The sequence below is a fragment of the Aulonocara stuartgranti genome, assembly GCF_965226115.1.
Source record: "Aulonocara stuartgranti genome assembly, chromosome: 7".
Classification (NCBI taxonomy): Eukaryota; Metazoa; Chordata; class Actinopteri; order Cichliformes; family Cichlidae; genus Aulonocara; species Aulonocara stuartgranti.
This window is the reverse complement of record NC_138945.1, coordinates 54,777,203-54,789,058: the sequence shown is the minus strand read 5'-3', so window position 1 is coordinate 54,789,058 and position 11,856 is coordinate 54,777,203. Positions and strand designations below refer to the sequence as shown.

At 40.7% G+C, this 11,856-nt stretch overlaps 1 protein-coding gene across 1 annotated transcript; it reads right to left on the bottom strand.

Moving 5' to 3' along the window:
- Positions 1-278: 278 nt before the first annotated feature.
- On the bottom strand, positions 279-11,598 carry myo5c (myosin VC). Its single transcript, XM_082541752.1, has 40 exons — positions 11,485-11,598; positions 11,050-11,160; positions 10,765-10,936; positions 10,212-10,356; positions 9,279-9,435; positions 9,018-9,161; positions 8,847-8,928; positions 8,588-8,695; positions 8,402-8,508; positions 8,049-8,314; positions 7,865-7,946; positions 7,636-7,776; positions 7,412-7,534; positions 7,232-7,315; positions 7,016-7,147; positions 6,776-6,873; positions 6,591-6,677; positions 6,368-6,479; positions 6,074-6,285; positions 5,804-5,969; positions 5,565-5,711; positions 5,317-5,481; positions 5,112-5,205; positions 4,966-5,029; positions 4,377-4,651; positions 4,221-4,284; positions 4,060-4,140; positions 3,770-3,950; positions 3,584-3,677; positions 3,439-3,502; positions 3,182-3,350; positions 3,025-3,109; positions 2,831-2,929; positions 2,509-2,663; positions 2,125-2,214; positions 1,862-2,012; positions 1,496-1,781; positions 1,242-1,416; positions 1,063-1,143; positions 279-972 (listed from the first exon to the last, which is right to left on the bottom strand). Exons 1-40 carry the CDS (start codon positions 11,509-11,511, stop codon positions 820-822), a joined length of 5,229 nt encoding a protein of 1,742 aa, XP_082397878.1. The 5' UTR covers positions 11,512-11,598; the 3' UTR covers positions 279-819.
- Between the last annotated feature and the right edge of the window lie 258 nt (positions 11,599-11,856).

The following is an 11,856-nucleotide window of genomic DNA, read 5'->3' as shown; positions in this document are numbered from 1 at the left end:
TCCTGCATCCCGGTGATGCTGCCGCACACACACACACACACACACACACACACACACACACACACAGGATGCATCCCCTAAGCAACACTACACTCAGCTTAATAATGCATTTTTTTCACGCTGCCCACATGAAGAGAAGGGACAAGCTCGTTTGCCTGAAAGGCATTAATGTGGCAGAGGGAGAGGGAGAGAGGGCTTTCTGGCATTTTAATATGCTGAAATGGAGCAAAGATGTTTTCATTTTAACCAAAAAAGAATTACTGAGAAAACAAGTAATATTGTTTGTTAAAGTAATTTTATTCTTCTTCATTTTTTTTAATGAGCTGTTATGAGTTGGTGATTTGGCATGCTATTTTATAAATTCATATTACTTCATTTTCACATCTTACATCCTCTGATTCAACTACAGGACACACATATGAAAAAAATACACAGTGAGCATTTAATTAACTCATATTTTAGCCTTGCTGTATTTTAACCTGAGTATATGATAGTATAAAATAGGTTTGCATTGGTATAGCTTTAATCCAAGATAATGCCTTTATTCATTTATTTAGCATGTTATTGCAATTTAAATAAAAATGTACACACACACACACACACACACATATTATATACAGTACACAAGAATAAAATATCATTGCTATGTCGTGTTTGGTCAAAATGTTGCAATGTTATTCAGTTGTTCTTTGTTTTAAACATGTGCTGTACAGGGTTTTAATGAAAGTGCTTAAATATTTCTATCTACAATCTAGTGCAACTTTAAACAGACTGACTAAGACTCAGCATAAGGAGTAAAAATGTCAAAGGATCTATGTGTCAGATCCTGTTGAGGAAGTCGAGATGAAGGCTGTTCGGGACCTGCAGCAGCTCCAGAGCCTGTGTGGACGTGCAGAATGGAAACGTGACCTGGAAACGATAATCTGCATCCAGCATCAGCTGTGCGGAGCCTTCGTGGTCTTGGAGCAAAGACTGGAATGAGAAATATATTGACAGCTTAGTCAACTGTATTTATTTTGGCTAGGAGGGTGTTTATATTTGAAAATGAACAGCTGGGCTCACCTGAACTTTGCGGACAAACGATGATGTCACTCTTTTTTCAAAATCGTCAATGGGCGTGTACGAGTTCAAAATTTTGACAATCTACAAATTTTAATGTTAGGTTGGAGTTTAGTGCGAGATTTAAAAATGAAAAAAAAAGAACCCACCAAAACCACATTTTAGACAACAGATGGAAGTACCTGAACGGGGCTGAGTTCAGAGCATTTTTCAATGATCTCCTTGGCATCATCATCAGTGGATTTGTTGACTTGCAGTAACCACGCAGTTTGAGCCAGTGGCTTCAAAGTATCCATAGCATTCACGTTTTGAAGTTCCTTCTCTTTCAGCCACTCTTCTAGATAACTGATGTTGCATCTGAAAAGAGAAAGCAGCTGTTAAACTAAACTCTCTTTGAGTTGTGTTCAAAGCACATACCTGATCTGCGAGCACAGACCTGATCTGCATCCCCTTCCTGCAGGAGCACATGTCCTTGCGGAGCATGATGTTGTTAAGAGTGATCGCAGCCACGAGGTAGAACAGCTGTTTGATCACTTGTTTGATGAGGCCCTGGTCCAGACTATGGTGGTTCATGGTGGAGTGGAAGACAGTTAGATGCTGGAGGATGGAGGAGATGGTGTAGGTCTCTGATTCCTCATAGAAGCTGTTGGAACGCTTCCTGAAGCCCGTCGGCTTCATGCTAGAAATCCCCTGTAGACTCTCGTGCTCCAGCATGCCGGGTACTAAGAAAGTGTAGAAGTAGGGTTTAGCTTACTCATAAAAGGATTTTTTTGGCAAAATATTACATTTGAAAAAACATTACCAATAGTGGGAGTAAGAGTCTTTTGCATGACTGAGATAAACCGATGATAGATTTGGATGGCCAGATCGCTGAGAATCTGTCTGTGTTCCGACAAATCGAAATTCTGCAAGCAGTTTTTTTTCTGGCGAGGTGTACTTTGCTTCAGGAACTCCTTTTGTTAACAGGATGGAAAACAAGAGCATTTTAATATGTATATGATATTATCAACAGACAGAAATGAAACAGTAACTACTGATTTTTTTTAAAAAAAAGTAAATTTGTACTTCCTCCCCGCTGTACTGCTTCAGACAGTTGAGGAGCTGGTGGGTGTTTGAGAGCCAGAAGGACAGGAACTCTAAATCTTTTTGATGACTCTAAAACAGGAAAATGTTGTTTACATTATTAGATATTAACAATACCTCAAAATACATCAATCCATTCACCAGTCTATCCATATATATCCAGGGGAACAGAGAGGTGTTCCCAGGCCAGCCAAGAGATATAATCTCTGCAGCATGTCCTGGGTCTACCCCACCTCCTCCTGCTAGGACTTGTTTCTCAGCTAGCTTAACCCCACCTATCTGGGGTGCAAAACCCCAAACGAGAATCTTGAGCTCAAGAGTTTTACTTCCTGGTTAAACAAGGGTTACAAAAATAGTTAACTTTACCACGATGACTTTCTTGACTCCACCAATGATTGCATTCATAAGGGACTTGAGTTTTGCCTCATCGTTCAGGTAGTCCGCATGGCGGATGCACATGAAGAGGATGTAAGCTGGCAGGGTCGGGATCATGTTGACCGCCACGCCTTTGAGTTTCAGATCTGCGAGGAAATTGGGACAAATTTGTCCGAGAATATGGTTTATCCATTCATCCGAGTTTTAATACCCTCACTCCTGCTCACATCCATGGATCAAATAGCTTATATGATTATTAAATAAAAGGCAGGTAACATGGGCATATTGCAGACATAGTGCAGGGGAAGAATACCCAGAATGATGTTTTCAATGAGCCTTGGTTCATCCTCTCTCTTGTACTCCAACATGCCAAGGTAATCTTTGGGAAGGGTGGATGCAGTTTTTTGCCTCGCTGTTTGAGAAACAATAAATGTGATGAAAAAGTTGAGACAGCTTGTATGGACTCGATTTCTTTGTTTACATGTGGCGCAGGAGCTCCAGTGCTACCTCTCTGTGACGTTTCGAGGCTCTTAACTTGAGTCTGAAGTTTCTTTATTAATCTGTCTTTCTGGTCGAGCAGCTCGTCAAAGTCCTGAATTAAAAGTGGAATCAGTTATTGGTTTACTCTCACTGTAACCTTCTACCCTTCGTACGCTCAACGCACCATGTTCTCAGCAGTTAACCGTGAAGTCTCCTCTCTGAGTTTGCTTTTGACCTCATTCTCCATCAGCTGCTGTCTCTTCAAGTGATCATTCTCCTCTTCCAGCTCCTCTACTCTGCCTTGAAGCTCTCTCTTCTCCCCCTCCAGCTCTTCAGCTTTTTCCTCAAAGTACCTAAAAAAAACATCCAAAATCAGGATGAACCAGATATGACCATCACTACTTTAATCAAGAAAGACATCACTACCGCTGAGTAATTTACCTCCGTTGTGAGCTCTCTTCTGTAATCTTCTTTTGAAGATTGTGAGAGATCTCTTTGTTTTTTTCTGTTGAATGACATAAAAATAAAAGAGCAAGTTAAAACAGTAATCTGCTTCACTGCGAGACTCCTGAACAAAAGAGTGTACCTGTTAATTCTCTTTTCTGCTCCTCAACAAGGCCTTCAAGCTCTTGTTTCTGTCTCTGCAGCTCTGAAACCCGCAGCTTCAGCTCCGGGATCACCTGCGAATGAAATTAAAGCAGACGTCACAGTTACATTCTGAAGCTCGCACCTTTAACCCGTGACGTATCGAATAATACGTGCAATGACATACTGAGTTTTCACTGCTGAGTCTGGACACTTCTTGGCAAATATTTTCATTGACATTGCTTTTCTCCTGGAACAGGTTTTGCAGCTTGCTGTTCTCATTCTCAAGGTGGTCCACTTTCAATTTCAAGCCCTCTACTTGAGTCTCATAGCTTTCCTTCTGCTCCCTCTGGTGGTTTTCTAGAATCCTGCCAACAAATGTGAGACATTTAACAAATTCAAGTACAGACACCCAGAAGGAAAGCTGCACGTTTCTGTTAATAAGAAAGTGGTTTGCTATGGTTGAAAAATGAAGACCTGATGGCTTTTTGTAGGCGTTCAAAGGCTGACAGCAAATCTTCAACTTCATAAATCTTCTCTGATTCGTCAGAAGTCATCCTTTGGAGAAACAATGTGTCAGATTAAATGACTAATAGAGATGAAGTGAGGAAACACAGTGCTCAAAATATCTGGATTACCCCAGAAGAACTTCCTCTTCAACAACACCTTCAAGAAGCTGCCTTGCGATCTCACTCACTTTACCTGCAGAAAACATTCAAGGCTCATCAACAAACAACTTCTTTTTCTTTACACAAAGGAGTTTTTTTTTTTTTTACATAAAATTCTATACACACCTCTTGCTTGTTCCGACTGCTGCTTCATCTTTCTCTCCATGTTATTTCTCTGATTTTGCAGGTTGTTCAGATCTCTGCGTAGCTCGGGAATTAGTTTGACATGCTTGGTGAGCTGGATGACCTGCTCCTGCAGGTCTGAGTTCGCCTGCGCCCCCTCTTCTAACTTTCTCTGCAGGATGACTCGTTCTTCTTTCAGCCTTTTTATCTCCTCTTTCAGAGTTGCCACCTCGGCCTCGTGGTCCTGTCTCTGAATTTCAATGTTGTTTTCCGCGATCCTTCAGAGAAGAAAAAGCTATCTGATTAAACCAAAGAAGCTGGGATATATATATAGCTTCTTTGGGAGAAATATTAGCTTAAATATTTGCTCAACCATGCTGTACACCAGCAGTGTTTTTCTTTTTCCCTCACACTGTCCCCAAAGTGCTTGCTCATAAGGGGAGCTATATAAACAAAATTGAATTGAATTGAATTCTGCAATTGTTATACTGGTCCCACCGCTTGAGATCAAACTGGGCTGTGTGTTGCACATAAACTAAAAGGAGTTGGAACCCCAGCTGTAGATGATAAATCTCACTTTTTAAATACTTACTTTCTAAGCCTTGCTTCATTTTCTTTTTCTTCCAGAAGGTTCCTCTTTACTTGATCAAAGGTCTCTGAAAGATTGTGAGGCCAGTCACAAATGTGACGCAAACGCAGTCACTGTGGTGTTTATACAGAAATCTCAACTCTTATTACCTTTGGCGTCTTTGGTAGAAGCTTCAAATGTTTTCTCCAACTTCTCCTTCTCAAGGTTGAGAACTTCTACTTCCTTTTGAAGTTGTGCGATTGTCTAGGCAAGAAAAACAGGTTTTCCTAAAGGATCTCAAACAGAGCGCTTCCTCTGCAAACAAAAATGCAGCAAAGACACAAACAGACTTCAGGCATCAACTTCAATACTAACCAAACTGGCATCTTCTTTAGCTTTCTTCTCTCGTTTCTCTAAAGAAGCCTTCTGGTTGGTTGATTTTTCCAGCTGTGTCTCCAGACCCTGAAGCTTTTCCATAGTTTGGGAGTGTGAGTTTGCCAAGCTTGTCAACCTTTCCAATAATCCACGATTCTCTTTGTTCTGTCAGGGAACACATTAAATTACATTATCTGCAAAAAACAAAAAGAAAATCACAGCTAAAATTTGTCTCGAAGCACCGTTACCTGCTCTTCAATCTTCTTTCTGAGCTGCTGCACCCGGTAGGAGAGCTGGACATTAAGCACGAGCCGACGCATAGTCTGAAATCGCCGTCGTGCCAGCCACGCTCTGGCATACTTCTGGATAACCAGCGCTTTGTGTTCTTCTATCATCTGAGGTTTACATAAATCAGGAGGTTACATTCAATTTGTCAACAATATTTATTTTAGTGATGAAAATGATTCGTAAACTGTCTGTTACAGACCTTCTTGTATCGTTTACGAGCTATCCAACCTCGTGTGAAGGCCTGGATGGTGATGGTTGCCAGACGCACTACCTGGTAGACCTGCCTCAGGCGGTAGCCTCTCCAGTGTCTCTGTATCACCAATGCTGCCCAGCCCTGCTTCAGTGTCGCAGCAGTCACTGTTTTACTGAAGGTTTACAAACAAAATAAGTGTATATTCATTTTATAATCTTAAGAGGAATCTTTACAGGATGCAGGTCAACAAAACTCAAACAAGTGAACGGTTCTAACCGGATTGTCCTCTTTCCACGGACATACTGCTGGAGAATGATGGCGGCCTTTCTTAGGGCCAGGTACTTCCTCCTCTGGCTCCATCCACGAGCATGTTTCTGGATGGTCTCACAGGCTCCTCGAAGTCGGTCCAGACGCAGCTTCTCGAGATAAGCTACCTGACCAGCTCTGAAGAAGATCTTTGTCCGGCCAAACTTATACTGGTTAGAGTCCTGGGGAGCAAGCCATGAGGACAAAGTGATGCACGGCCATGAATGACACTTACATTAGTGAGTGCCATATGATACAACATACGTGAATCAACCTCTGCAGCACATTCTTGCAAGTCTGTTTCTTCTCATTGAGGTCTGCCTCCATGTGTGACATTAGGATACTGTATCTGCTGTAAAACTCAATGTATGTCCACCTAAAAACAAAAACCATGCCAATACTCAGCATGATGACATGGAGCTGAACATGCTATAAGTTGTAATTATGCTGCATGAACATATATATATATATATATATATACAGTCACCTGGATGGGTAGCTCTGTGCACTGATACGAATAGTTTCAAGGACTCCGCAGGCTCGCAGCTGCTGCACTACCCTCCTGGAGTCATACCTAAAAACATGAGAAAACACCAAAAACAGAAACATGAGCAAACACTTCAGTGACACAAGAGTGAAACATCTGAATTAAAAATTCATTAGTAATCATACTCAAATGGGAGCTTTTCATCGTTAGGCTTAATGCAGCGCACGTAGTGAGGCGTGGTCGCATTCAGTGTTTCCATGAGTAAGGAGAGGGAGCTGCGAAACTGCATTCAACAACATCGTTCAAGAGACAGAACAGAAATACAAATTCAGCCGGTTGGATAGGAAACAATACAGTATGTGAACTTCAGTGAGAATGTGAGTTCAGCCTAGAGCAAAGCAGAGAAACAGAGCAAACATTAGCACCTTATCTCCCACTGAGGTTCTCAGGTTTTTATTGGCTGGTTTCACTGAAGGCCTGGCGGGCTTCACTTTGACACTCTTACCGATCGCAGTGTTCTTCTCCTCCTCTTGGAAAAAGTTGGCCAGAAAAGGTAACTGATAACATTTGCAAATAAGAGGAATCTGTTAAAATGAGGAAAAGCAAACATAAAGTGAACATACGTGAAGGCTTTTGATTACCTTACTAGACCTCATCATGTCCACGAGTTCTTCATAGAGAGCATCTCTGTTCTTCTCGAGAAAACCTCTGCACTGATATTCCACCTGTAGAAATATGTATATAAGAAAAGAGTTCATAAAGTTTATAACGGCAGGGAATTTTTTGCTATATTGTGCAGATGCCAGGTGATTAGACTCCACCTTGTCTGCAAAGTGCTGAATCACAAAGGCCTCATTTGATAACCTGGGCTTCTCAAACATAGGGCTGGCTTGTAGGTAGTTATAAAGCTTTTGCAACCAGCTTTGATCGGTGCCTTGAGGGAACTGTGAAGCAGAAAGACGTAAAAAAAAAAGATGCTGACAATCAAGTCAAAATGCAATTTGTGACTGATAACACCAAGATCCTATTATTAATCAGATCTTACTAAACATTCTTCATCGAGCAAGTCAAGGATCCCCATCTTTGCTTCAATCAGATCGATGACAGGTTGATTGTCATAGAAATCTATCAGCGTCCATGGGATGTCCTCTTTCATGTACTCCTCTTGCTCCAGCTTGAATACATGCTGAAAAGACCCAAGAGAATAAACGTGTAAGCTGGTAAAGAGGTGCGTGTGGTAATTAGCAGTGAATGTGGAAGAAGGCATTGCTGACCAGGTTAAACTGCTGTTGAAGCTTTTCGTTTGCATAGTTGATGCAAAACTGTTCAAAGCTGTTGATGTCAAATGTTTCAAAACTGAAGGAAAAAAAACAGAATGGACATTTAAAAATGTCAGCAAAAGAAAGCTGCACACATATTGAAAAAAAGAAAAAGAAAAAAGAGTTGCGCTTGCATTACCCATAAATGTCCAGAACACCAATGAAAGCATGTTGCTTTCCTGGCACCTGTAGTGCTGTGTTTATCCTGTTTATAATGCAGTCAAACAGATGGGCATAGATATGCTTAGCTAGAGCGTCTCTGGCATTTACTGCCCGATCTTTGGGGACCGGCTTCACAACCGTTTCGGCTACCAGAACGATCCTCCGATGGCACAGCCAGCGTACGAGCCCCTCCGCGCTCACCCCCAGCAGCTCGCAGAAGACAGCCAGGTGTGGATCACTGGGCTGAAAGATATACAAATCAAGCTTTGTACATAACCTGGTGAATGATTCAAGATCGGTCGCACACACAAGTTATGAACAGCTACTCACGGGAACTAATGATTTGTCATCGCCTATGTTTTTAATCTCCACATTACCCAAATGCAGAATGGCTGCCAGAACTTTAAACACATCTGACTGAAAGTCCTCCTTCAATCCTGGAGAAAAGACGTTAAAGCTAAGATAAAACTTTAAAATCATAAAGGGAGGTTTCAGTCATGTTGAGGCAACCTTTACCCAGAAGTGAGAAGGTCTGTCGAGTCTCTTCCAAGTCCTTCTTGTCATTCACACCTTCAATGGTTATGTCACCACCCATGCAGGTGTAGTTGAACTTGTCTGCACTCTCTGCAGATGAAAGATTATATTACTGATGCTGCTTATAATAAACTACTGCAAGACTTAGTTGTGTTTTCTGGGTGAGTTAGTTTAAATAGTAATAAAACAGCAGCAGTTAAGTGTCACAGATCCACAATAAACCCTCAGTGCAAATACTTACGTAGTCTCAGGTTCTTAAACGCTGGTGAGTCTGCACAGGAACAAATCTGGTAAAATATGTGGTAATTACGCTCATTTTCTGCCTGAAACAAAAACAGAACTTAAGATTAGTATTATGGATTAAACACAGTAACGAAACTTGAAAGAATCCTGATCTCACAATCATGCATACCTGAAAGACCACTCTGGATTTCTCTAACAGGTAGGTCCTCATGTTTGCTCCGATGATCCGGTACTTCCTGTCAAAGCTGATCTCTGTGTATTTCCCAAAACGGCTGCTGTTGTCGTTCCTAGTGGTCTTTGCATTTCCTATTGCCTTAAGAGGAAATGAATTATAAGAACTATTTATAAGATTTTTTTGTGTATGAATAAATATGTGAACATTTTTGCCTGTTTAGTTCAACAGCTGTTTTGTGTAGTCTCGAGATCGTACCTCTGTTATTGGATTGGATGCCAGGACTTTGTCTTCAACTCGTGTCTTATTTGCAGATTTGCTCACAACAGCAAAGTACCTCATAGCGTATCGAGCAGACACCGTTTTACCAGCTCCAGATTCACCGCTGACTATGATAGACTGGTTCTTGTGGTTTCTGAGAAAGAAAAGGGGGATATAAACAAAGTACGCACCACTGTGTCTTGAAGCATTACTTGGGACTTACTTGGGCAGTTATTGACTAGATTTCATTTTAATGATCACCAGGACATAAACGCATGCACGCATAGCACACAACCATACAGTTGTGGTCAGGTGATGTCATGGCAATTTGGGGCCTTTAATTATTTCTTTGGACTTTTCTTTTTCCAGGGTGGAATGATTATGTTTAATGAGTTTAAAAAACAAACAAAAAAAAACCCAACAATAATTAGGCGCATTTTGAAGTGAGTTTGGCTTTTCTCTAACCCCCACAGGGTCAAATAGATATACATACACTCACTCAAATCTAATAAGTGGGGCTGAAGGCTGTACATTGTTTATTATCTTAACAAGGCCAAGGTCTATTAACTTCTCATTAGTGATCATGATTGCCTACAACTGTCAGTTTCCCTTTTCCAGCATAAAAAGGATTTGCCTGACAGCACTTATTGGACTGACTAATACTCAGAACAGTGGGAGACTCCAATGAACTCAGTGATCTGCAGATTCCAAGAGCATCAGTTCAAACAACTGTACATAAGTACAAGTTATTTAGATGTTTTAACACTTTCTTGGTGCTGACCAAGAAAGTTTGCCCCATGCATATGTTAGTAGAGTCCTTTTAAATCTGCAGACTCATGCTCACTGCCTCCAATCTGCATACAGCCATCAGTTCTCGCTGATGTAAAACTACTATAAAACTTAAATGAGGCAATCTCAACTTTTATTTACCTTGCCATCTGTTTGTAAGCCTCCTCTGCCACTGCAAATATATGAGGGTCCATGTCTCCCATGTTCTGTCCTGAGTAGGCATGAATGATTGCATCTCCATAGATAGGAAGCTGCTTATAGGGATTTAGAGCCACCAATATAATACCTGAAATGAGGGAACAACACAGACTAAGCAAGAAACTTAACCTGCTAACACCTCAGTACTCAGTTACACAAATGGGTGACAAATTAACAAAAACGAAAAAACACAACAACAGCATAAAGTGTTTTAGTAAGGTGTTGGTTCACTATGTTGGCCAAAAATCTCTGATGACTCTTAAAGCCATAATATGTGAGTCATTATTTGTATACTTATCATGTTATTCAGTGATTCATCGTGACTGCATCAGCTGCATCAGTATCCTGTTTGTGATCACTTGGAGCAACGTCGTATGAATTTACAGTAAAAATGCATTACAGAGCCACAGGACCACCTCATTGTAAGGGTCAAGTGTGAGAGGTTTTCCTTTAATTTATCACCCATTTGTCAGTTTAAGGCTTCTTGCAGTTGTACCACAGTAGGTATAGATGATTCTGGACTCCACAAATCGCACTTTGAGATTGTGCAGGACTGCAGGTTCATGCAAGTAACTCAGAGCTGTCAGGTCATTCTCCCCCACCAAGATGTCTGGGTTTCGGAGAGGAGGGAGTTGTGGTTTAGACGGGTCAACAGTGTAGCAGTACTCCTGTCCAGTGATAGGTGATGTAGGAGAATCAGGTCAGCTGGTGCTTCTCACCATTATAAATGTAATACAGTCATATATTGAGGGTATTATTAGTCACTTTCCATTTTACTTACAGAGCCATCCTCCAGAAGCAATTCAAGAACTTTATCTCCTGAATGGAAATCTTTTACAATCTCTGCCGATTTCCACACATGTTCTTCATCTGATATCCACACTCTGTTGTACTAAAATGATTAAAAAAGTGACAAATAATTATTTCAGTTATTAATGCCATGGCTTACTGTACAAGTGACTAAAACCAATACATGCAAGAGAAAATCCACCCAATAGGAACCAATACTCCATCATATATGCTACCTCATAATATTATACTATAAAAAGATGTAGCTAAGTGTTTCGCCTTTAAATTCCTGTGGATCTGTTTGCTTTACAACCTTTCAGAGCGCTGACAAAGTTTCCATATGCGTCTGTAAACTTGCAACCTCTAGACTGTATGGAAGCATGATCTTACGTGTATTTTAAAAGATTAGGCTTGTTTTCCCTCTTACCTTGGTGTACAGTTCCAGCACAGCCATGTTTGTGCATTATTTTAGTAACTTTTTTTGTCCGTGTGTTTATCACTTGCTGTTTCACCGCTTTCCAGGTTACCAACACATTTCCTCCCCGCCCCTCACAAATATTCCGGAATAACCTGTCAAGTTAGATTACAAACTCCCGATGATCTTTTTCAAAATAAGAGTCACCCTAAGGCGTTTTTTGAAATACACTGCATCATTACAGACGTTACGTCATCTATTTGTGTTAATTTATTCGTCTGCACTGTTTTGTATCATTCAAAGCAATTAAATTGTACTTATTATAAATTTACTTTTTTATTGTTGGTAGCCTGTTACTGTCCATTTTGAAAGAATCAAAAGATT